This window comes from Peromyscus leucopus, chromosome 2 (genome assembly GCF_004664715.2).
Source record: "Peromyscus leucopus breed LL Stock chromosome 2, UCI_PerLeu_2.1, whole genome shotgun sequence".
Taxonomy (NCBI): Eukaryota; Metazoa; Chordata; class Mammalia; order Rodentia; family Cricetidae; genus Peromyscus; species Peromyscus leucopus.
In genome coordinates, this window is record NC_051064.1 from 114,555,777 (window position 1) to 114,578,016 (window position 22,240).

Consider the following 22,240-nt stretch of genomic DNA (forward strand, 5'->3'; position numbering starts at 1 on the left):
GAATCCACTTGTCTCCACCTCCCGAGTGTTGGGATTGCAAGCATGCATCACCACGTCTGGGTATTTTTGTATGACTTCTGGGGATGGAACTCAGGTCTTCCTGCTTTCAAGGCAAGAACTTTCCCAACTGAGTTATCTCCCTACATGTTATATCCAGAACTTTTATGTTTTCAGTCTTCCCTAGAAAAGCATCCATTCATTCAACATATATGTATGTAGGCTTGCTTCTTTATCACATACTGCCCTAGGCCCTGGGAAATTAACAGTAACCTAAACATAAAATAACTGTAACAATCCCATATGGGTGTATAATTCTTTATTTCTTGAAAGGGGGTTACAAATGTTTACCCCACATACTTCTTGGAATCCTTCTAGAAGCTACTTTAGAGTTTGTTGTCTTAGTAAGTGATGTGGGAATTCTAGGGCAATAATTTGTACCAAATCTCCAGGCATGGAGACTGTCAGAAAATCAGGCTCTAGTCAGGCCTTGTCCGGGCTGACTCTGCTTCACCATAGCAAATAGTAGGATCTCTCAGAGAGTAGCTATCCTCAGCCTCAGTAGTAGCAGTAGTCATGCCTTTGCACACACAAATCTTAATGATGTGACTGTGTCAAATGGTAGTGAAGTTATAGGGCAACCAGTACTTACTTGCATGCATTACCACTTGGGAATGGCATCTAGCACGTTTTGGAGTCATACTCCTAATGTTCAGCATTCCCGTGCCTAAGCTGGTAATTAGAGAGTTTCTTAGATAAGTACCCTCAGACATGAGCAAGGTTATTTGCAATTGCAAAACCAAGTATCCATGGACAATCAAATGCACAGTTAAAAGTAAGATAAAGTCATACAGTAGAACATGTCTCATCAATGAAGGTGGTAACTTCACTGGTGACCTGCAGCTGTACTCTGTAATGTTGTGTGTTCCACTAAGTAAAATCAGCAACTCAGACCAATAGAGAGATGGGCACATTTATTAAAAGGCTGAAAACAGGAAAAAAAAGGGACACATACCTACATAATAACGTTAGGAAAAAAGAAAAGCAAAAATATTATGAGAGTAGTTACCTTTGATGAAAATGGGGATGGAGAGAAGCTCAGCATTCAGAGGCTTTAGAGAGATATATTAATCTGTCTAATAGACTTATCATTGGTAATTTTAGACAGTCCCACTATGTATGAACTCAATATGTAGACCATGGCTGGCCTCCAGCTCACAGAGATCTACCTGCCTCTGCCTTGTATGTGCTGGGATTGATGGTGTGAGCCACCACACCTGGGTTCTTTTACCATTATTTTTAAGTATACGCTTACAGTGTTTATCTATACTTTATGGTAGGACTTTAGATATATAACCATGTAAGATAATGTGAACCAGTATTTGAAAGTGTGTCAGGAGGCATGTCCTATCTCTTCTCCTTAAAAGACTTGTTCTCAGATTCATCATTAATCCTTGACCTTCCTGTCTCTTCCCTCTGTCTAGAGTGTTTGTATGACAGAATAGCACAAGAAACAGTGGATGAAACTGAAATTGCACAGAGACTCTCCAAAGTCAACAAGTACATCTGTGAGAAAATCATGGATATCAACAAATCTTGTAAAAATGAAGAGCGAAGGGAAGCAAAATACAATTTGCAATAAACTTTGGATTTTTTCATAAAGGCTTCGCATTTTCCTTGTGTGGCGTGTGCATTGCGGGCAATGGTGCCATCCAAATAGACCCTACCAGCATGGCCATGTCTGGGCAGAAGGCCTTCAGGGCACTGATGTCAGTGTCTTATTCTGGACTTGGACTTCCTACTTCAAAGAAGGCAGATGGATTTGCTGAGACTCAACAGGGCCTCACGTCCCCACCAGTGTTGTTGAGGGGTGGGAAAAGCACTTTTCACAGGGCTCTAAAGCATCAGCGTAAGGGACCACAATATGAACTGTTCTTTTTACCATCGGAGGACATCTATCTCTGCTCCTCTATTTTGTTCTACAATAAAACTCCATTAATTCTTGATGTAGACAGTCGTTCTCATTTTTTTATATAATATTAAACGTGTGTTGTATGTGGCCTGTAAGGTCCTCTCAGGAGAGAGATCCCATTAAGGACCATGGATCTTGTGATGGCTCTATAGGGGTCTCCAAAGCATCTCACCCTCTCTGACTTTGAAGGATGAGTCTTGGACCACTCAGCTCTTCCAAGATGATCTGCTATTAGCATCTGGAAGAGTAAGCTTCCCTGACTATTCGAGCCTATTTTTGTAAAGAAATGGATACAGGGGCCTAATAATGTTAGCTGTGGTACAGGGTTGCCAGAAAATGGGCTATGTCAGTGGCTATTGGTTTGTTCTTTCTCCCTTTTATTTCAAATGATCATTGAGGTTTCATAATCATTCATCTGTTTATTTGGTTGCTGGATCTTTATGGTGTCTGGCCCGTGTTTTTGGCAAACCATCCTCCAACTTCCTGTGGACTTGTACTTTTCTTTATACAATGCCAATAAGTAAGTGTGGCATTTTGGAAAGGGCAAGGGCTTTGGACAAGGCGCCTCTAGGTTCTAAGCCTGGCTCTCCTGCTTGCTTTGGCATTAATATAGCCTCCTTGTGCCTACATTTTCTCTTCCAAGAAAGGAGAAAGCCTGCCTCACAGGGTTGCTATGGGGATTAGAGGTAAAATATAAAATATATAAAGTGCTCAATAAATGTCAGCAATTGTTGTTACCTTCATTTTTGATTTTGGACTTTTAGACATTGGTGGAAAACTTTGATCTGTTGTTTCTAATTCTTTCACCTTTAATTTGATTATCTATAAACAAAAGCTCAAAGTTACTGTGTTAAATAGATGGGGTAGGTGCCACTCTGAGACCCTATATTTCAATTAATCCAGTAATCATTTGTAATATAATAGTAAATTATAATATAATAATCCTTTGTGGACCAGGGTATGCTCACCATAGGATATAAAGACAAGAATGTCTTCTGTAGTATTTTTCCCAGCTCTCTGTAAAGTAGCATCTTGTTTCAGAGTCCTTATCAGTAGAATGAGGAAGTCAGGCAATGTGGAAGAATAATAGTAACTGGTTGTATAGCAGGATTTGCCTAAGTGTTTAGCATGGGTTAATTCATTATATGAGGTAGGGAAAGTTTGTGGTTCATATTCAGCAAGTTCTTGTTAAGATATGTTCCCTTTTCAGCTGGGCATGGTGGTCCACACCCGTCCTCCTAGTACTTGGAAAGTAAAGTAGGATGATCAGGAGTTCAAGGCCAGCTTTGGCTACATAGTGAGTGTCTTAGATAGGTTTCTATTGCTGTGATCAAACACCATGACCAAAAGTGGCTTGAAGAGGAAGAACTTATTTTAGCTTATATGTCTGATGTCCTGATCACAGCCCATCATGAAAGGAAGTCGGGGCAGGAACTCACCTAGAGGCAAGAACTGAAGCAGAGATCACAGGAAGAGTGCTGCTCACTGGCTTGCTCCCCATGGCTTGCTCCCCCTGTTTGCTTATACAGTTCAGGATCACCTACCCAGGGATGGCTCAACCCAGAAATTGATTAATCATCAATCAAGAAAATGCCCCACAGGCTTGCCTACAGACCAATCTGATGGGAGCATTTTTCTCCATTGAGAATTCCTCTTCCCAGATGACTCCAGCTTGTGTCAAGTTGACAAAACACTAGCCAGCACAGTGGGCTGTGAGGCCAGCTAAGGCTACAGGAGACCCTGTCTCAAAAATCAAAACAAAATAAAAGATACCTTCACTTTTATTGCATCAGGCAGCTGGAGCCAAAATGATATGAAATGCCTGAGAAACTTTATAAAGCATGTTTCACAGTTGACCTCATCCCTTTTCTCCCCAAGCATGAAGAAAATATAGACAGCCAAAGGTTCCATGTATGCCTCAAAGACTAATCCAATATACAACTGCTTCCCAGGTGTGTGTCAGTTTAGTGGGGGAGATTGCTATAGCTACAGTAAAAATGCCTGGTGTATATCCGAGCACCTTGTGTGACTTATGATGCACACACTGGGGAAAACAGGCCTGTGAAAGACTGGGACCTGGGTTCAAGTCCTTGTTTTGGTACTGTGTGCCTGCTGTAATAATTATTGACTGCTCATAGTGATCTATGATCATTATATGACTGCTCATAATTATCCCTAGTTCAGAATTTTGTGCAGAGGAATCTAGATACTACCTGGGAAAGGGCTCTGTAAGTCACTTCCCCATCTACTGTTCCCCATAGAGTGTTTGAAACAATTGGTCTCCAGCTGATAGGGCTGTTGGTGTTGGGGAAGATTCTGGAAACTTCAAGAGATGAGGCCTAAATGGCAAAGCTTGGTCATTGGAGGTAAGCCTTAGAAGCTTATAGCCCCCAGTTCCAATTGGGCACTCAACTTCCTGATCCACCCTGTGGATAGCCTCCACCATGTGCTCCTGCCATAACCTAAGCCCCTCCTTCATGCTCTTCCCCACCACAATTAATAGAAACCATCTGCAATCATGAACCAAAATGAGTCTTTCATGCCTTGTCATAGTTTTTGTCAACTTGACACAAACCTAAACATACTTGGGAAGAAAGGCCCTCAACTGAGGGCCTGTGGCATGTCTATGCATCCTTTTCTTGATTTCTGATTGCTGTGGGAGATGCCAGCCTACTGCGGGCAGTGCTATCCTTAGGTGGGTGGCCCTGGGCTGTGTAAGAAGTGTAGCTGAACATGAGTCTGGGAGTGAGTCAATAATCAACATTCCCCCATGATCTCTGCTTCGGTTTCTTCATCCAGACTTCTGCCTTGAGTTCCTGCCCTAGCATCCCTGGATGATGGACCACCCATAAGTCAAACAAGCCCTTTCCTACACAAATTGCTTTTGGTAAGAACATTTTATCACGTCAACAGGCCCCTAAGTACGATATGCCCTGAGTTAATTCTGACAAGTATTGTGGCCATAGTGATGTGAAAGAACTACTGAAACCACAGAGAGGGTGGGGGGTGTCAGTCATCGTTAGCAAAATAGGCAGAGAGAACTTGGAAGTAGATGCAATAAGGAAACATGCTTTTAAGAGCAAGGCTAAAGGGATAAGGAGGTTTCACCCACTAATAAGACTGACTGATAGGGTTTTGAGTCCCTGGAATGTCCCTAATAACTTAAAAACACTTGACGTGAATGAAATGGCTCAAAAATGTTCGAGTAACGTCTAGCCTAAGGAGTTAGAGCCAGCAGCAGTGGAACTGGGTCCAAATCCAAATGCAGCTCCCAGGGAAAGATGAGACAGGGAGAGGGGAGAATGAACCAGAAGCTCAAGGGCCAGGTAGCCTGAGGTAGGCCTCATAACAGCAGAAACAAGAGAGACCCTTGTGGTGATATATTGGGAATCGTAATAAACTTGCTTGAGGATCAGAGGACAGAGCCAGCCACTAGATTAGACATGGAAGTAATATGGCAGGGCAGAGAAAGGTATATATGGCGTGAGGAAACAGGAACTCACTCTCTTTAGGCTGAGGAATTTATAGAGGTAAGGACTAGTGGCTGGCTGCTCTGCTTCTTAGATCTTTCAGCATTTACCCCAATACTAAGTTCTGGGTTTTTTATTAAAAGACTCTTTAGAAATTTGAGTTACAGACCCTTCCTCAAAAACAAAGCAAGATCAAAGGAGAGGACAGTTCCCAAAAGTTCTCCCTCCCTTCCTCTCTCAACAAATAAATAAATAGATAAATCAACAAGCTAATCAATACATTTTCTTCCCTGAAAGATAAGTGGACTATCACAGTGGCTCTGAATCTAGCCCTAGAATCTCAGAGGATGCGTAGGAATAGCACAGCCTCAGTTATCCATGGTAATCATCCTCATTAATTCAAGTCATTAGGAGATATTGGACATAATTACATCATAACAATTTACTTCATTCAAATAGGGATAAAGTAAGAATGTGTATTTTAACACAAACACCACTTTTCAAAAGTACCTGTTTACTAGAACTCATTAGATATACTCACCAATGAAAGAATAAGTGCTTTCTAAGTAAACAGAAACCTCTGCTGGCCCCTTTAAATCACCTGAAGATATTTGCAGTTGAGTCTTGGTTTCTTCTCCAATAACTGGGGATCTTCCCTAGAACCTTGTTTAGAGTTGCTGTTCACACTCCCAGAATTCTGCTTGTCCTGTGGTACCAGTGGTCTCCCCTTAGCTTTACACTTGGATTACTTGGATTCTCAAGATGGGCCAGTGTGTTTTGTTGAGCAGGATGGCAGTTCTGAATTGACAGAACCTGAGTCAATCCCAGAAGCCTTGGCTACAGATTCCTCCATCAAGTGGAAGAGGAAGGTGGGACTCATTTTAATTCTGGCCCATGGACTGTGTGAGGAAGACTGTTTCCCTCCTGCCCCAGTTTGTTTCTTGTATGCGTTTCTACATTGTGATTATTTTTAATTATAAAGAAATAAAAACAAGGTTATAGAATTGGGGTTGGGGGGAGTAGGGAAATCATTTCAAACAGCACTGCTAGAAATACTATGATGTCAGCCTGGTCTACCAAGTGAGTTCCAGGAAAGGCGCAAAGCTACACAGAGAAACCCTGTCTTGAAAAACCAAAAAAAAAAAAAAAAAAGAAATACTATGATGTGATTTTTGTCCAAGGATGTAACTATTTTACACACAGGACCAAGTTTACACTCATCCCTGCACATTTAATATGGTTGTTTCTATGTTGCTCCCTGGCATTTATAACCATCAACTCTAGCATCCCCAAAGTGGACAGACATAAACGTACAGTTGGGTAAGCCATCTGGTCAGTTGTTCAAGTCCTTACAATGGGGCTAACTCTCCGATATTCCAGCCCACAAAGGGCTTCACTGCAGGGAACTTGATTTAGGCAGTTGATGCATCCCAGTTCACCTCTCAGCTCTGCAGATTACTACCCTGCTCGAAGCTAGGCGCTTCCTCTTACCATTGGCTTCTTCAGCTGTAATGTGGAGTAAGCAGTGTCTAGTTCCTGGGTTCTTAGGAAACCTGTGGAGATGCAGCCAGAGTGGATAAGTGGCCATCAGTACTAATGAGATTCATCTCCTTTCCTGCCCTCTCCCTGCCCTGTTCATTCCTTTACCTGAGAATGTGTCTCTCTTGTCTCCACCCTACTGCCCTCTTGTGCTGAGATCTTAGCTTTCCTATCTGCTCTTGGCTTCCTGGAAATCTTGTGCAAATTCTGCATTTGTTGGGACCTTTGGTGCAAGCTGTGTGGGCAGGCTCCACACTTCTGGCTCCCCTCACTCACCTCAGTCCCCACCCCCTGCCTCCTGGCCCATTTATAGCTCCTTGGAATTTTACATCGTTTATAAATAAAACTTGATGGAAATGTTTGTATTAACATTCCCTTTACACTTTCTTTTGTTTTCTTAGTGTGCTTTCTTCTCAGCCAAAAGGAATGTCAGTTACATTATTCTTTATGCTTGTAATGGGTGTAACCACTTTTGAAATTATTCTCCCAACTTAGTTGGCAAAAAAAAAGTGTTTTATTATGTTTTCTTGTTTATTATTGAGATTGAAATCATTCCAGAATTTTATTCTTCTTTATAGAAAAGAAAAACTTCTTCAAAACCCATGACCATTTCTAGTAGGTTCTATTTCCTTGTCTTCTCATTTTCTTGTGGATCAGTTTATTTACTGGGCATAAAGCATGTGCTTTGGCATCCACAAACAAACATAGCAACAGACTTCTCTCAGCTTTTATTTGGGAGGGATGGACGAGTGTCTGCCAGGAAGCTTTACAAGGTCATGGATCCTATAGGTCAAAGATGATCTTGTAGGTGTCCCCTAGATATCTTTTTCACCATAACAATGCTTAACCTGCCCCCATGCCTCTGGCTTAACAGCCATGATGGCTCTTTTCAGGGTTCAGTATGACATCATTGTTCACCAGCCAATCCAAAGCTCAGATTCATAGCTACCGTGTCTCACTGGGTTTAGATGGTCCTGTGTTCATTTTATTGCTGACTCTTGCCCTTGAACATGCTCCTAGCCTATCTTAGCTTCCTATTGCAGTTTGGTTTCTGTTGCTGTGATGTAACACTGACCAAAACCAACTTGGGGAGAAAAGAATTTCAGTTCACAGCTTACAGTTCATAATGGTAAGAAAGCCAGGGCAGGGACTCAAGGCAGGAACCTGAAATTAGGAGCTGAAGCAGCTACCATGGAGGAATGCTGCTTACTGGCTCGATCTCCATGGCTTGCTCACCTTGATTTTGTATATAATCCAGAACCACCTGCCCAGGTATGGCACAGCCCACAATGGGCTGGGCCCTCCTGTATCAATTATTAATCATGAAAATGCCCTATAGATTTTCCTATAGGCCAATCTGATGGAAGCATTTTTTTCAGCTGAGGTTCCCTCTTCCCAGATAATCCTAACTGGTGTCAAGTAGACAAAGAAAACTAACCAGAACACTTTGATTTTCTCTTTGGGGAATGGGCATATCTGCCTCACAGGCATGTGTCAGCTATTGTGATGATGGCCCTTACTGCTGCATTATCCTGTTTGTTAGAACTCTGAGCACTGCAGCTACCCTTTCAGGTCATAGTTCCAAAGTCAGGACTCAGGGAAAGCTGCTGACCCATGGGGTGTCACCTCTTACTCTGGGACATTAAATCAACATCCTTAGTGATAAAATTGTCTCATGCTGAACTAGGCAGTTCTGTAAAGTAAGATTAAGAATGTGTTTGGAACCAACATCACCCAATCCTTCTCCCTGTTTTGGGCCCCTATCCTTGTCCCTGTAGTTGCCCATGTTGTATAAGGAACCATGTGAGTTTTGAAGCCAGAGCAACAACCAGAGGATACAATCTTGACTTTAATATGTATTTACTCTTAGAGGAAACTGGATACGTTACCTTCAAGTCTCCTAGTCCTATTTCTGTGTCCCTTACGCTGTCAGTATGGTAATTGTACTGGTCTGCTATTGTACCAGCCCTTCAGTACCAGCCTTGGTAAATGCGGAGTCCTTTGTTCCCTTATTCCGGCTTCTTTCATAGTAACAGCACTTCAGTCCCACTCCCACCCCTGTCATGTGGATTTTGAAATATATTTCTTAAATGAAATGCAGGACTTTGCATACATCCCCATCACATTTCATCTCATTGATTGCAGCCCAACATTCCAGCTGGTTGAGGTCTTCTCCAGTGTTGTTTAAGTTACAAAAGAAAATCCCAAAGAGAGCCAAAACCTAAAAAGAAAACCAAGCCATAATCCCAAGAGCCAAGCCCAAGGGTGCGGTCATAGTTACTCCTCACGAGGCCTCTGCCTCCATGCTCCTCTGACATGTGCAAGCATCCCCCTCCCAGGTACGCCCATACTGTGGCCTCGTTTGCACAGCTACCATCTTAATGCCCCTTCCTGGCACAGGGACAAGGTTGCTTTCTTAACTCTTCACTGTATGGTTTGTGGTCTTAGTTTCTTGCTAGTGGAAAATGCTGTCTGGGTAATCTTTTGTGATTGTTTTCCTTCTGCTGATTTTTTTTTCCTTTGTAGAATAAATTCCAAGGAGTAAACTAATTGGGTTAAAAGACAAGAACATCTTCCCATGTGTCATTGTATTTCTTCCCAAAGGACTCAGCCATATTTTAAGCAGAGCAGACATACATGTACCACTTCCCAACGGTATTGCCCATATTTGGAATATTCAGAGTTTGGCAAATTAGCGCTCTCTCTCTCTCTCTCTCTCTCTCTCTCTCTCTCTATATATATATATATATATATATATATATATATATATATAATCTCAACTTCTTCCTTTTGTGAGTTGGTGATGTATACATTTGAAGACCTGAACTGAAGAATGTTTTCGCAATTTTACTTTATGATATAGCTTTCCTCCAAACTTCAAGATGTGACCTTTTGTATCCTTACCAAGTTATTAATTATAATTTAAAGTTACTGTTATCCTTCACTAGAGACTCCTGGAACTCTACTCACTAACAAACTTTCTTTGAACTGAATTATTTTAAAAGTTCTAAAATTATTTTTAATTTTTTTTACTATTTTCAAGTAACTGTGTGTGTGTGTGTGAGAGAGAGAGAGAGAGAGAGAGAGAGAGAGAGAGAGAGAGAGAGAGAGACTCTGTCTGTGTGGGGATATGTGCACATGAGTGCTGATGCCTTTGGAGGCCAGAGGTTTTGAATCCCCCTGAGCCTCTTTTAGATAAAAGGAAGGCTAGTACATAATCCTCATAACTGTCCACCACCTGCAGCATTGTTAGGAGCACAAAATGAAGAAACACACTAGGAAGCTCCTGTAAGAGGTGGGCAGTGACTGGCCCCCAACTCCATGCCAGATGGCTCTCCTTTCTCTGCTCTCCTCTCATCAGACCCCATGCTGTCTGGGGAGTTCACTCTAGCTCTGGGGCTCAGCACAAGTGATGCCAGGTTCCCGACTTGGGATTCCTCCTGTGTGGACAACCCCAATCATAACTTACCTAATGGTCTGCTCACGGGGAGGGGGGTGGGGTGTGACTAGTGAAAAGCCTAGCCAAAGTAAGATCTCATACAGGCACTATTGGGGTGTGGCGTCTCGGCTACTCAGCAGGGTGCACGTGGCCTCACCCCACGTGTGTAGCCTCAACAAACCAAGAGCCATTACTATCTATGATGTCTTCCTCTGCCTCTTCCAGCAATATCTTAATCCAGAGGTTTCTGACAAGATGCTTGGCTCTCCATGTCAACAGAAAGTATTTCTTTCATCTGTGTCCTTTGTGTCCTCTTCTTGGCAACCAGGAGGTCTTGGAAGGTTTGGGGCTTCTCAGTCTTCACTGAACATTCCCTTTGCCCACACTGTCCCAGCTTCAATCTATCTTTCTCACTGGAGTGTAAGCCGTTTAAGGTGGGGTACCCTGTGTTTGTGCCCAGGTTCCCTGGTCTTCTCACAGACCCTGTAGGGTGAAGGTGAGTCCTCCCTAGAAACAAGCCTGTAAGAAACCAGGTTACTGACCCAATCCTGTCTGCTGAGGGCATATAAGGCCTTGAGAATCAGGAAGACCCTTCTTGGATGGAGAGTGCCATGGTGCCATCTGGTCTTGTTCTCACAGTTTGAAGTCTGGTAGGCCCCATTAGGACAAGAAAGAAAGAAAAGGTAGACTGGTGAGTTTGGGGATTCTGATCCTCCTTGCTTGTGTGTAACTCTGGGCTCTACCTCTTAGCAACTCTGAGACCCTGGGCGGGTTCCTTCTTTGATTTGGGACTCAGTGTTCCTTTGTATAAATGGACTTTCTTGGGCCACCTCTTGGATGCACAGAACAGCTGGCTTGTGGAGTGAGAACTGGACATGACGTTTCCTCCTGCGCTCTTCAGTGGCTCCATCGCTAGGTCAGTCAGCCCTCTGGACTGTAGATGTACCAGCTGCAAGAAGCAGGTTTCTCAGCTTTAGGACAAAGAATGAAATGTCCACAGTTTAGGAATGTTGCCTGAAGTGTTGTGCACACAGGGCAAGCAGGCGGGGTTTTGACTGTGCTCCTCCTAGAGGACAGAAGCAGGGAACACCAAGCCCTTAGCTGGGAGCAGCACAAGCTGCCTGTGTGGGACTTGGTGGCTTCCTTTCTATGAACCTCAGTTATAACACGCGTGACAGTTCCAGCCCTGAAAGGCAGATGTGACCCGGACATCATCCCTGAAGCCACAGAGCACTCCCAGTGGAGCCCTAAGGATCCTCCAGCTCCCACTAGAAAGTGGATTCAAGTCTCTAAGCCTGCTGGCCTTCCTGAACTAGTGGGGAGCCCCTGGCCTGGACTCAAGAAAATGAGAGCCACCAAGAGGCCCCCAGCTGGAGGAGGAGGAAACTGGAGTTCTTTTTTTTCCAAGGAGCCTTTTAAGTTATTTTCATTTTGCTGACTCGCACTTTTCTGAGTTAAGGAGCTTTGGGAGACGGTTCTAGGCCATTTAAGCAGAAAGCCTCATTGGCTGCAATCTCTGGGAAAGAAAGGAAGAGATTTAACACTGTGTGGGCCAGCTTGTGGCTCCCTCACTATTCCTAAGAGGCAGGTAGGGGCTTTGCCAAGTGTTTCTACCCTCCAGGGAGCTTAGCTCATGTGGTGGCTAGTCTTATGTCAACTTGACACACAAACTAGAGTCATCTGAAAGGAGGGGGCTTCAGTTGAGAAAATGCCTCATATGATCTGGCTATAGGACATTTTCTTAATTAGTGATCAATGGGGAGGACTCAGCCCATTGTGGGTGGTACCTACTCTGGGCTGGTGGTCCTGGGTTCTATAAGAAAGTAGGCAGAGCAAGCCATAGAGAGCAAGCCAGTGAGCAGAACTCCTCTATGGCCTCTGCATCAGCTCCTGCCTCTAGATTCCTGCCCCATTTGAGTTCCTGTCCTGGCTTTCTTCAGTGATGCACAGTGCTGTGAAAGCATAAGCCAAATAAACCCTCTCCTCCCCAAGTTGTTTTAGTCATGGTGTTTTATCACAGCAATGCTAACCCTAACTAAGACATCCCAGGACCAAGTAAACCTAAGCTGTCCAGAGTTAGTCAATAAAAACCACAGGGCAACAAGAGTTGAAGGTGGGCTGGGCTACCTAGGCTTTAAATTATGCTTCTGAGGCGCCTGTCTGCCTGCTTGCCTCCTTCCTTCCTTCCTTCCTTCCTTCCTTCCTTCCTTCCTTCCTTCCTTCCTTCCTTCCTTCCTTCCTTCCCTTTTTCCTTTCTTCCTTCCTTCTCTTCTTTCTCTGTCATTGTTTTTAGTCAGAAGGGCAGCCTACAGAAGCCAGTGCCTTCTCTGTACCCTTTCCCCTGCACAGGGTCAGAGACTCATTCATTTAGCTCCTTGTGTTTCTTAGGTCCACAGATAAGACCTCATGTGTTTGATCAGAATGATTAGGCTTAGGTTTGGGCATTATTGACAGCTTATACTGATGAAAGAACAGTACCCTAGAGAAGGGAGGACTCTTTCTTGACTGTGTCAGGGTCAGACAGCTAATAAATTAGAGGGCGAAGATTCAACTCCAAGTCTTTTTGAGGCCAGGTTCACTGTTACCCTCATCATAGCTTTGGCACATCTAGTAATCATCTCTATCTGATGTGCATCAGACAGCTGTACGTCAGTCCCTGTTCTGCATAACCATGTCAGAGAAGTGTTCTCCTTCCTGACTGGACTACAGCCATGCTCACACTCACCTTGACCCTTTCCCTTGTGGAGCAAAGCATGATGGCAAAAAGTGGAAGCCAGTGTACATACACACACAGCACACATGCATGCACAGTGTCTCTGTCTCTTTTTCTCCTATCTCTCTTACACATACTCACACACTCTATATCTGTCTCTCTCTCCCCCCTCTCTCTCACACACACACACTAAATTTCTTTATCATGTGATATGCAACCACACAGAAATGAACCAGAGCTATATGTGTATCACAAATAAATCATAAATGTAATCTCAAAATCGTATTTGTCTAGTAAAAATGGTAAATATCAGAGTGAACTTTAGAGCTTGAAACTGTTATGTAAAATGTTAAAACTTTTGAGACATCCTAGAAATTTTTTTCATGACAGGTTCTCACTATGTTGCCCTGGCTGTCCTGGAACTTGCTGGGTAGACCAGGCTGGCCTCAAACTCAGAGATCTGCCTGCCTCTGCCTCCCAAGTGCTTGACTTAAAGGCATATGCTGCTATGTATGAATAATCCCAAAATCATACTGAATAGTAGTAGTAGTAAATAGGAGAGTGAACCTTAAAGCTTGAGGCTATATGTAAAATATTAAAACTCCCAAGACATCCTAGACATTTTTAATGAACATTGTCCAGGTGTGGGTAGAGTATGAAAACTCCAGCAGGAAAGACACATACCAATTTGGGGACAGTCCTTTCAGGATGGCAGAGTGAACAGAGCAAAGAGGCTCTGTAATGTTTCAGTAATTTAAAGCAAGTATGCAGAAAGAAGAACATGCCCAGGGTTTGCATTACTGTGCCACATTACACACACTTACCCCTCTGTGGACCTGAAGTGTAAACCTGGCCTGGATTTCAGCTATGAGAGGGGGTCCCTCCTCACTCGGGGGCTCTAGGGAGGATTAAGTCACAGAACAGTAAAGGCATTTGACAACTATAAAATATCAAAGGACTGTAGACAGTTACCATCCATCCCCTTCTGTGCTTTTCCCATTCTGACTCATACTGTGGCACCTACAAGGGCAGAGACAGCTCCTAATTCATCTCCTGACCCTAGGCTGGGCTCAGGAGCTGTGACTAGCTCTGAGTCGAACCCTGGGGTGCAAGAATCACTGTCTGCACCTCCTCTCTCACCTTCCAGCACTCAAAGGGCTGGATGGCTTGAGCAGGAACCTTTTTTTATCACACTTGAGGACACATAAATCCATTGTCAAGTTATTATCAGATGCTTAGAAAAGGATGGTTGGAAGCCCAGCCCTCACCCTGGGCACAAAGAATGCTACAGGGACCAGAGATCCCTTCCCAATCTTTCCCCTCTGGCTTCTGTGCTATCTAGCACCCCCCCCAACCCCCAGCTGGGCTTTCTCATCTGGCTGAGGTCAAGGGTAAGTGCAATGTAAGTGATCTAACTTGGTCAAGGACGTCTTGGAACTGAGTCCTTCCATGCCCTTATCTGATTCCCTCCGAGCTCTATAGAGGGTTGCCTTTGCTCTCAATCTGAAGGGGGAGATTCAGGGGCCAGTGAGGTTCCAATGAGCAGAGCCAGGAACAAATCTGATTGTGCTGATTCTGATGGGCTGAGCTGTCTCAATGGACTCCAAAGGCAAAGCTACACCAGGAAACCATGTTAGCAACAAGATGCATGTATTCCCCACCTTGTGCTCCAGCACAGTGGCAGAGGCAGCTAGAGAAGCTGCCGGTAAGAGCTTCCTTTGTATTTTGAATGTGTAGTCTTTAATTAGACTTTGCCTTAATTGCAAGATTTCCATATACCCCATGACTGCTGTGTGCCTCATCTGGGGATAAATACGTCTATCAAGTAAGAAGCAAATTGTGGCTGTTGCCTTGGCCCTGTCATTCCGTTGGCTTGCTCCTCCACAGTTCCTCTGGGGACATAGCATAGCTTTCCCCTGCTAAAGTGCTTTGGGGCCCACATTTTAATCAAAAGTGTACCTGCCTCCAGGAAAAAAAAAAAAAGAAGAGTATGGACTCAGCTCAAAAGTGATTAAATTTAATAACCAAAATACCAGAAAAAGGCTGCTTTGCAGCACATAATTTCACCAGATATTCCTCCTGTCACGTGGCCATATTCTATATGCTGTATGGGGACACTTTATTAAAAAATGCCATTTATTTTAACAGCAGCAATAAGGAAAACACACACCTTCTCCCTCTTTCTCCCCACTGTGTTAAAGGCATTTGTGGTTATTAAATTACTCTTGAGTAGAGGAATGCCTGTCTCCAAATTTACTCTGAAGCATTTCAATAAAATGATCTCAAATGTTTATTCACTCAGCAAATACTCACCCAAAGCCATTCTGGGCCCACTGCCTAGCCAGCACTGGGATAATGAGGTAAATCAGGCAGAGCTCCTTCCTGCTTCCCATTAGCTCCCAGAGCATGGGGCGGGACAGGTAACAGAGGCACAGCCCCGGGCCTGGCCTCTGTCTCCTCAAGGAGCTAATTGATGGATGGATGGGTGGGTGGATGGATGGATGGATAGATGAATGGGTGGATGGATGGATGGATGGATGGATGGATGGATGGATGGATGGATGAGGGGAACAGTAGATCTGGAAAGATTAGAACACACTAATGTCTGAAGGCTTGGGCTGACACTGCATGAAACCCAAGGGGTTTTAAGAGAAGGATTAATAGCTCTCTTGGACTGTCCTAGAGGAGGGGTACTGACCAATAGCTGATCCTCTGGCCAGAGGATAGGCACTGGAGTTACAGGCAAAGAGAACAGGGAGGGGGAAGGCCTGGAACTGTGCAATTCTCCTACAGATGTCCACAGGCTGTCTCCACTCTCATTTCTTGTTTTTCCCCAGCTAAAATGTAAGAAAACAAAATTCCTTCAGAGCAGTGTGGGAGGGTGTCCAGCCAGAGGGTCAAAGGCAGGATAAAGGCCAGGTGAGTGTTTAGCTCATTGTTCCTTCAGCCCTACAAGAAGTCCAGTGTGGAGGCAGGTTCAGCTGAGAGGCCAGGCTGCAGGGTGAACCAAGGTAGCGCCAGAGTGACCGCCTTAGGAGCTGGACTTGGTCTTGAGATGTTTGCAGGGAATCATGGGGTTTTGAGCAGGGAGGCCCATGGCTAGCAGGGAGGGCCACTGTGGTGAGACTGAGCAGAAGAAAGAGGGTAAGGCTGCAGTGAGGGGAAACAGGAGCCTCATGAGAGAGGCAGGGAAGCCTGGAACCAAGGCAGAGCCAAGCCGAGGCGATTTGCTGACTACAGGCGGCAAAACAGAGGCTCCGCTCATCCTGGCTTGGCAGTGAGTGGACAGGGACATTGCTAGCCAAGAGGGTGCCCGGGACCTGTCCCTGGGACACGGTGGAGGGCTCTGCAGCTCGACCTGTGCTCTGGGGCTCTTTGCTTGAACAGGAATTTCATTGTTTAAAACAGCACCCAGATGCAGGCCTCATGCTTATGGAGTCAGAAACGGAGCTGACAGGATGCTCTTTAAATAACGTAAGACAAGTGGGAGCCCTGTGGAGCGAGGGGTCCCAGCATCTGCCATCTTACCACTGATGCCAGGATGTCCAGCTCCCACCTCCAGCCCTTTAAAGATAGTGCTGTCATGATGGGGAAGGCATCATCCCATCTTAGTTCTGAGTAAACAGGCCAGGGTCTCACGCCATCAGGAGTGGGACCGACCTCAGTTCTCCTTCCGCCTGTTTGCTCAGCTGCGATCCAGGCATGGTGATAGCATCTGTCTTGCTGTGCTGAGCTGAACAGCCAGTTGTTGAGGGACCTGAGCAAGCTCAGTGCACTGGAAAGGCTGCTCATACCCCAGGAATACTGTCACCCGGGCAAACCCTGTGTTAGGATGGGCACTGCTGCCCAGCACAGGGCTTACAGCTCACACATCCTCAAACCCTTGGCATGGTTGAGGCTCCTGATGCTCGGGGCACCTCCAGTGTCCCCTTGATCCAGCTCATATGCAGACCACCAGGGCGTGATCTCTGGAAAAAACCTCATCCTCCTAGGTGTCTCTTACCCTGGGTCTCCTGAGGCCCCAGGCTCTGCTAAGCAGACCCTACTCCTCAGCAGAGCCCCTGATACCAGAACCCCTCCAACCCCCACTACCCCAACTTTTCTTCTGTGAATGAATCCCCCACAGCCCCAGCTGCTGTCCAGAACATTCTAACATTCTCCCAAGGTCCTTCTGTTTGCAACCTGCCTGTCTCCGAGGGTAAATTGCCTTCCCCTTACCTGTGTATTCCCACCATGGGAAACACCCTGTCAGGAAACCCTAAGTCCCAGGCTGACTCAAGTGTGCCTGCTCCAGAACCTTGTGGTTCTAACATTGCTCACATTAGTGAATTCCATTTGTGTTTTTTGTTTGTTCTTTTGTTTTTGTTTTTATTCTGTTGTTGGAGACAAGGTATTACCATATGGCCCTGGCTAACCTGGAACTCAAAGAGATTTACCTCCTCTGCTTCTTGAGTGCCGGGATAAAAGTCATGGGCCATCATATTCAGTCTTCTGTTTGGTTTTGCAACTGTCTTGCCTACCAGACCAAGACATGACCTTCTGAAGGACAGTCTCCTTTGCTCATCATGGGTCCTGGGCCCAGCACAGAACCTGGCACAAGGGAATCAGTGGAAGTCAGTTCTCAGCTACAGTTCCCCAGTCACAGGACACTGCACATCCCGCACTGCCAGGGGACTCAGATGGGGTCAGGGAGATGGGGCAGGACTGACTTCCCTTCAGGGCTGCCAGGGTGCTGCCACCTCCCCTGGGGCTGTCATCTTGGCGCCTTTCATGTGTGCTCCCGCTTTAACCCCATTCATGGGGGCCACCGCCACGTAATTGGATTGAGCAGGCACTGACAAGGTCAATTTGACAATTTCATTAATCTTTTATTAAACACGAGCCCTGAGCTCCAGCCAAGCTTGTCTGTGAGCTGTCCCCAGAACGTGCCTGGCATATTCCTGTCTCCTATGCTTCCGCTAGGCCAGACGTGACTGTCCTGGTGATGCCGGCCATGACAGAGTGCTTCCTGGGTGCTGGACCCAATGCAGAGAAAATCTCTCAGTTTCTCCGGCCATGTGGTATGTGATTAGTGTGCCACATGATTATTATCAGAATGTTGATGGTGGTGGTGCTAGTGATGGTGTCACAGTAACCTTGACAATTAAAAAAAAAAAAAACCTCTTCCTTTGTTAAGAATGATATTGTGAAATTCTTTCTTAGTGAAAGAAGAGCAGTTAGTCCCACTCTAACCTGACAGTGGGACTAGCAGGTTAGAGTGGACCAAACTGAGGTTCAGAGGGAACAATAAAGATGACTATGATAAAAGGTGTGTCCAACACATGATACATAAAACAAGTTGTTAGAAGTGGAAGGACAGGGGAGGGAAAGGAAGAGAGGAGGGATCTGGAAGGCTGATGGAAGCTGGAGCCTCCATAAGAACCTAGAGAAAGGTAGTGAACACACCTTTCTGTTTGAGAGGAGGACCTTGAATTAGACAAAGCTCCCAGGATTCAAAGAGAGTAAAAGGAGAGAGACAGGTACCAAAAGGAGGTGCATAGGTGGAGGCCAGAGTGAGTGTGACAGAGAGGGAGAGAGGAAGATGTGGCTGGAAGACAAGGTGGGACTATGGCTCAACCGGAAGGTATTCAGCAAGGAGCAGGAAGCATCATTTGAAAGCGCTTCTGGATACATTGTGGGGGATTGGACAGGACTGGGCTATTTCAGGCATTCTGGCAACAGGAAGCAAGGACTCCTGAGAAACTGTAGGAAGGTGAGGGATAAGACCAGGGGAGAAGGACAGAGGGCCCATAGGATTTCAGGCAGGGGAATGGCTGTCTTTGTAGCTGGACAGTCGGGGGGGGGGGGGGGAGTTCCATGCCAGGCCCAGACAACACAGTGAGCATCAGTCCCCGCCCTCCCCTAGTGGCAGCAGCTGTTCGGATCATGAATAGCATGGGCTGTGTAAAGCTCTTAATTAGTAGGGACAGACAGGTTGTCAAATGAGACCCTTGCTGACACAGCCATGCCTGGGGCTTGTCTCCAGGGCTGTAAGCAGATAGGCTGCCTTTAACATCATAGGTTAACGACTCCCCTGGCAAGGCAAAAAGCACAGGGACCCATGGACTCACAACATGGAAACTGACAGGCTCACCTCCAAGGACCTAAAAAGTCATCAAAGCCCTTGGTCAGTTGCTGCAATGCCACTCAAGGCCTGAGCTTCTCTGGAGACCTCAACTCCCCTCCTTTGCTGATTCCTGCTCCCCACAAAACTTGAACTTCCTGAGGAGTAGATTGCATAGACATTGGCCATGGGCTAGGCACCTGCCAGACCCTGAGATGTGGAGATGGGCACCCATGGTGGAGCTCTGAAAGAACTCCAGAGAGGGGTGATCTATGCAGGCAGCCAGCGATACTCAGTGTCGGGAGTAGAGCGTGTCCCCAAGAAAAGAGATGGAAAACTGAGAGGCTGTTCTTTAGGGAAGCCTTCACAGAGGGCATGACCTCTGTGCTAGACCTTAGACTATGCGTAGAGATTCTATGAACAGGCCAGAGGTGGGAAACTTTGGACATCTCTTGGTGACCAGCCTTGTGTCTTATTATTGTTGTTGTTGTTATTGTTATTATTATCTGGTTATGTAAAATGTGCCATAAGAGTTGGGAGAAACTGGCTTGCTCATGTTTCAATCTACCTGAAGCAGAACCTAAGGAAGGGTTCACCAGTTCCCTGCCTCCTTATTGAAAGAGGGGAGCAGAGAAGGAGTGAGAGTGGATGGAGGCACAGAGGTTCAATGTTTAAATCCAATCTGATTAGTCTATCTGCTTCTGGAAGTGCCCCCCGACTCACTGCTGCCCCGGGACACAGTCCAGCCTCTGCTGTCAGCTTCTCTCCATGTACCTGGCCACTGCTCACCTGCCAACCTCCTCCCTCAGGCCCACCTTCTCCCCCTTGCATGCCTCCTGCACCTTCTGCTCCTGCTCTTCCCAGGGAAGCCACGGGTAGTCTGCACCCTCAGGCCTTGTTAGTGTGGCTTGCTCTACTTGAAGGGTCTCTTTCATCCAGGGGACCCCCTGGATAGCATCGCCAGCTGTGGTAGCAAGTCTTCTCTGGGAGAACTGAGGTGTTCAGAGGCAGGTATAAGGCAGCTGGGCCTTTGGGAGTTCTTCGGTCCCCTTGCTCGGATGTGAACCAGTCCACTGTACCTCCTTCTTCCAGGCAGGTAGACATCTTTTCATCAGTACCCCTGATGCTTACAGGGCTCTGTGTGGAGGAAATAAAGGTGCAGCCTCCCAGTCAGCCACTGTTGAGGACCTGAACCCTGGCTTCCCTGTGCCACATTGCAGAGTTATTTAATCTCAGTGTCTCTGGTCCCTCCTCCCTAAACCAGGCTTAATGATAGGAACTGTTTTGTTGCAGGAACTAACCTGGCTGTCATTTGAAGGTCTTAGAAGAATGCCTGGCAGGGAACAAGTGTTCACTAGAGGGATAATCATTACTATTGCTTTTTAATTTGAAAATAATAAAGTACAAGGCAAAAATACTCAGGAGAAAAAAAAAAGAAATAGAATCCCTCTCAATTACCTTATGGTTGCTTCCCGGTGTTCTGTTCATCGTGGATGTGTTGAACATCTATTGTGTACCCACACTCACAAGTACACACACACAATCCTGAGATACTCTTCTGGGCTTGCTTTTCTTACACACCAATGCCTTTCAAGACACATCGTGTCTTTATCTGGCTTTGTAGTCACGAGGCCTGGTACAGACCAGGCATTGCATCAACTCCTGTAGAAGTGGGAGAGGAGAGACACCGGGAGTCAGGCTGGCTTGGGGCAGCAGCTGTGGCTGAGGTCCAAAGAGTCAATTACAGCACAGCAGTTGTCACTGCTGAGGGGAAGGGTGACCACATATGAGCTCCTTCCTGCACTTAAGATACATTCCCTTAAAGTTTCCTGGCTGGAAATGTCAGTTCCAAATGTATACAGTAATGGCTTTGGAGATGAGGTCTTTGGAAGGTATGGGGGATTGGGTGTGGTCACGGGGCCTCATGATGGCACGGTGGCTTCTAAGAGGCAGAGAGACCTGAGCCAGAGCACACACATCCTGTCTCCCCACGGGATGCTGTCTGCCATGGTTCAGGGAAGCAGAAAGACCCTCACCAGCTGCCTGGAGCTGTGTTCTTGCACTTTCCAGCCTCTAGAAGTATGCGCCCAAGAATGTTTCTTTATGGATTGCTCTTCCCAGGAGTCTGGTTCTCTGAGCACAAAGCAGACTGAGATGCCCCTCATTTTAGTGGCAGATCTTGAAGCAGAGAGGAACGGGGTCCTCTTGAAGTTACTCAACAGTCAGGGAGGGGAGAGTTAAGCCCAGCCAGGCCTTTGCCTTTGTGCTCAGGTGACATGTACCAACCTTCCCTTCTTCCCTCCCAGTCCTCCTCCCCTACAGTATACAACCAGGGGGTGGGGACAGCCAGGGTGGGGACAGCCAGGGTGGGGACAGCCAGGGTGGGGACAGCCTTTGCCCCTGTGCTGCAGTGCTCTGCAGTTTCCCCAGCCCCGAGTTTGTGGTAGAACCGGGAGCAGCTGTTTCCAGATGGGTCCCAGGTAGGAGGCAGAGGGGGACAGGGGACAATGGAGAAAGGTTACTAGGTTAAGGGGAACTCATTACCTTTGTTGCTGCTGGTGATTTTTGGCTCTTTGAAGCGACAGTATTTTGCCTTGGTTTGGAAGCTTTGCCCCCTCAGTCTCCCCTGCCACCGCATCTAGGCCCACATAATCTCCTGCAAGAAGGGAGGCAAGCTTGACCTTGGCCCAGTGGATTCCACTGGGTCTCACTGCTGGCAGACTAAAGCATTTTCTTTATTAGAAACGGCTCTTTTCTGGACCCTCCTCACAAGTCCTCTGTCATCTTCACTGCGCCCTCTGCCCTTTGTGTGTGCAGTGTCCTCTGCCCTTTTTTTTTTTTTATCTTGTCTCAGAATCACATGGCTCCTCTTGATCCGCCCACTCCTCTGACCACAGTGATCTGCCCCTCTGAGTACCTCACACAACCTTCCTCTTGGACTAACTCCAGTGCTCATATAGCCTTGTCTGTGGATGCTAGCATCCTACCCTAGAAGGGTGCCTAGGAT

General features: G+C 46.1%; 2 protein-coding genes across 6 annotated transcripts in view; both read left to right on the forward strand.

Moving 5' to 3' along the window:
- The window catches only part of Bend5 (BEN domain containing 5), a 49,734-nt gene extending 47,727 nt beyond the window's left edge, over positions 1-2,007 (forward strand). For all 3 annotated transcript variants that reach the window (XM_028889978.2, XM_028890011.2, XM_028890002.2), the window contains exon 6: positions 1,482-2,007. In XM_028889978.2, the coding sequence (XP_028745811.1) occupies positions 1,482-1,639 (158 nt within the window). In that variant the 3' untranslated portion in view covers positions 1,640-2,007. The remainder of the gene's footprint in view (positions 1-1,481) is intronic.
- The window catches only part of Agbl4 (ATP/GTP binding protein like 4), a 1,176,960-nt gene that overhangs the window by 976,740 nt on the left and 177,980 nt on the right, over positions 1-22,240 (forward strand). The gene's annotated exons all lie outside the window — the stretch shown is intronic.